Genomic DNA, 3,102 nt, shown 5'->3' with positions numbered 1-3,102 from the left:
CAGACTAGGTATATCCCATGAGCTAAATTCTGACTTCGTGTTCAATTTCTAATTAAAGTTTGTTACACAATTACAACAGCATAAGTATAATTAAGACCACTCAAGAATTTTTATATCTATAATTAGAAAGATGTGCTTGTCATCCTTTGTTGAATTTCGGAGCTCAAGTTGGTCACCGGGATGGCAGAGAAGCAAATAATAGCCACACATCGTCGAAGTAGATAGTATACACTGGATATTGATACTAAACGTTTATACTTTTAAGAATTTGAAATCATACTTATTTCCAATAAAAGCATATACTGCCTATTTTTCTCTTTGCACATCTATGAAAAATATCTTACAAACTTTAAGGATCACTTTCCCAAGTTAACATTCAGTTTCTTTTTTTTTTCAGGTCATTTATCAAGAGATCCCTATCAGATGGCAATTTTGTATGTGATAGCCAAATCCCTATCTCTAACTGTGATCCTGAATCAATTGAACTCGTTACCTCTGCATTCCCTCCGAGAATACAACAAGATTCTGTTGTCAAGGGTCTCTGTGATTCCACTCCTGAAATTTCAACTTGTGATAACGACATTCAATATTCCAGGTGAGCTTCTCTAGACATACTATTTTGGACTCATTTTAAACTCCGTTTATGGTTTCTGACAAGGAGGTAATTACTTGAACTACAGTTATTTTTCTCTTTTCTTTTGTTGGTTACTTATTCAGATTACTGAAACAGCAGTGCATAGCAGTTGAAATTCTACTAAAACAACTTAATTTTGTTACCATTCCCATTGCGTGTCAAACTCCTGCATAAGCTATGATAGTCTCCTGTTCTCTATATTAGGTACATGTCAACAATTGCCAGGAGGCAAATACTTTCTGATAATGGACACATATGCTTCAGCAAACATAGATTCAATGACTTGAACTATTCAAACTTCCTTGACTTCGATTGGCTTTCATCATCAGGCAATTCATGTGATGATGAAGGCTTTGACAGGTAATCTTCTATCCTTGATGAAATTTAAGATCTCCCGGAGCCTGTGAGATTTGCATCATGCCTAATTTTTATGCCTTCTTTATTTCAAAGAGAAAAAGTAAAAATAAAAATATTATCTGAGGGTGCTGGCTTCCTAAGTGACTAAATTTACTGCAACTCATACAAAATTAATGTTTGTTGTCAACTCATTTCATTTCATGAACTATTAAGATTTAAGATTGTGTTGGGTGTTGGCCAATCAATCCTAGTAATATCCTTGTTTAAGAAAGAATTTCATTTTCATCATTGTAAGTCCTTCAAACATGGCAGACTGAAATTAAAGCATATAATTTAACCCATGTAAGCATACTAAGCTTGTTAGTGTGGCCATCATTCTACATGACATCTCTGTCAATGCTTATTTTGTGGTTTATCAACTTTTTACTTGTGTTGCAGATCCTCTATCACCAACTCACCGATGGCAAACGTTTCCACTGATAATGTTCTCGAAGGAACAATCAATGAGGAAATTAGCAGTTTAAACATAGAGTATGCTGAAATTGAGGTTTGTTTCCCTCTCATTCACAATAAATGTCTCCATGAAATTTACTTTAACAGTTTAAAGAGAATGGGTGCCTAGATTTTCAATGATACTACATAATAAGGGCACTTCATGAAAATTACTGCATTTTATTGTTTCGACCAATTTGAGTAGTCTATATTTGCCAAAACCATAAAACTCATGGAGCATCAAATTTTAGTTTTGTACATTATATCACGCTTACTAGGAAACTGAAGCTGACAATTAACATGAGCTTAGATTCTTCTTCTACAATGAAAGTTCAGTATTCGATCTTATATTTATTAGATCAAGTAAAATTCCACGTCAAATTTTAATGGGAACAGGCTGGTGAGGCCGAAGGAAGGCAAGCATCTGAAAGTTCCAATGCCAGTGAATTCTCTGCTAGTTTTGCTCACTGGATTGCTCATGGAGGGACACTGTACTATTGATGTGCAAGTCATCAAACAAATCATTCTCATCATTTCACTCTCAGGGATGTCGATCTTCCTATATCTTGAATGTTGGTTCTGCACCATATTCAACATATCAAGTTAGAATAAGTTCAACTTTTTGCTTCTTTATTTTTTTACCAGAAAAAAAATAATTAGTGTGGTTCAAGGGTACACAGGTGCAATTCTTTGGGGGCTAAGCTCTGTTTATTAATTGGTTGCAATAGGATTCTCCTTTGTAAATAATGTCACGAAGAAAAATGCAATAAATGAGCAAATATCTGCTTTCTAATTGCATGTACAAATTAGAAATTAAACATTTGTGTGGCCTAATTTACTGGATTATTTTTATCGATTTTAATGTTAGACTGGTGATCAAAGAGAATTTTTATTTCTTGTTGTGCTGCTGCCTTCAACATGCTTAAAACCTAATAGTGGTATCAGAGACTTAGGCTTGCTTAGATTCGATCATTAAATTTGTTCTTATCTATATACATTATAATGATAATTCACAGCCTAGGGCTATAGTGCGATGATAAGAGATGAGGCGGACTTTGTAGGCCATAAGAGTTTAAATCTGACTCAAAATATATTATAGTTTGAGAGTTTGGAAAATTTATGAAGCTTAACCGTAGCCGATCAGGTTATCTCCGGATTATAAGAGCAGAATATCTAGATTACCATGGATGATAAGTGCGAATGTCTTACTTCCTGTTAATTTAAGCTAAATTAGAAATTTTAATCTATCAAATTATCAATTCAGGTATTTGATAAAATATTGCATAAATCATCACGCAATTAATATTTTATAATAATATAGAAGTAGAATATAGGATAGTATGCCCATATGTCATGGTTAAAAAATTACTTTAAATTATTATAATTACATCCTCTATTACATTTAATCTGAATAAATATGATAAAACAATGCTTTAATTATTCAATCAATACCATCAATGCGAATGCTATTAGAGGGTAAACGTTAATTAATATGAGAAGATAGATCTTTAGTGAGCAATGTTTGACAACAATGACGTTAATCCACTCTTTGCTGTTCTAGTTTGTTCCACAACTAAATAAAAATACAAAAACACATGCCAATTCAAAATAAAATTTAT

The 3,102-nt window shown here is 32.9% G+C and overlaps 1 protein-coding gene across 1 annotated transcript; it reads left to right on the top strand.

Annotated features, from left to right (window-relative positions):
- Positions 1–376: 376 nt before the first annotated feature.
- LOC122018494 (phosphoinositide phosphatase SAC3-like) lies at positions 377–2,380 on the top strand. Its single transcript, XM_042575827.1, has 4 exons — positions 377–595; positions 839–994; positions 1,430–1,538; positions 1,880–2,380. Exons 2-4 carry the CDS (start codon positions 843–845, stop codon positions 1,982–1,984), a joined length of 366 nt encoding a protein of 121 aa, XP_042431761.1. The 5' UTR covers positions 377–595; positions 839–842; the 3' UTR covers positions 1,985–2,380.
- The last annotated feature ends 722 nt before the right edge of the window (positions 2,381–3,102 follow it).

The sequence above is a fragment of the Zingiber officinale genome, chromosome 9A (genome assembly GCF_018446385.1).
Source record: "Zingiber officinale cultivar Zhangliang chromosome 9A, Zo_v1.1, whole genome shotgun sequence".
Taxonomy (NCBI): Eukaryota; Viridiplantae; Streptophyta; class Magnoliopsida; order Zingiberales; family Zingiberaceae; genus Zingiber; species Zingiber officinale.
The sequence above is the reverse complement of the archived record's forward strand: the minus strand, read 5'-3'. Positions and strand labels throughout refer to the sequence as shown.

Coding starts and splice junctions, on each gene's coding strand:
- LOC122018494 (XM_042575827.1), top strand. CDS start 843: ATGTCAACAATTGCCAGGAGGCAAATACTTTCTGATAATGGACACATA. Junction 995..1,429: donor GATGATGAAGGCTTTGACAG/GTAATCTTCTAT, acceptor CTTGTGTTGCAG/ATCCTCTATCACCAACTCAC. Junction 1,539..1,879: donor TAGAGTATGCTGAAATTGAG/GTTTGTTTCCCT, acceptor TAATGGGAACAG/GCTGGTGAGGCCGAAGGAAG.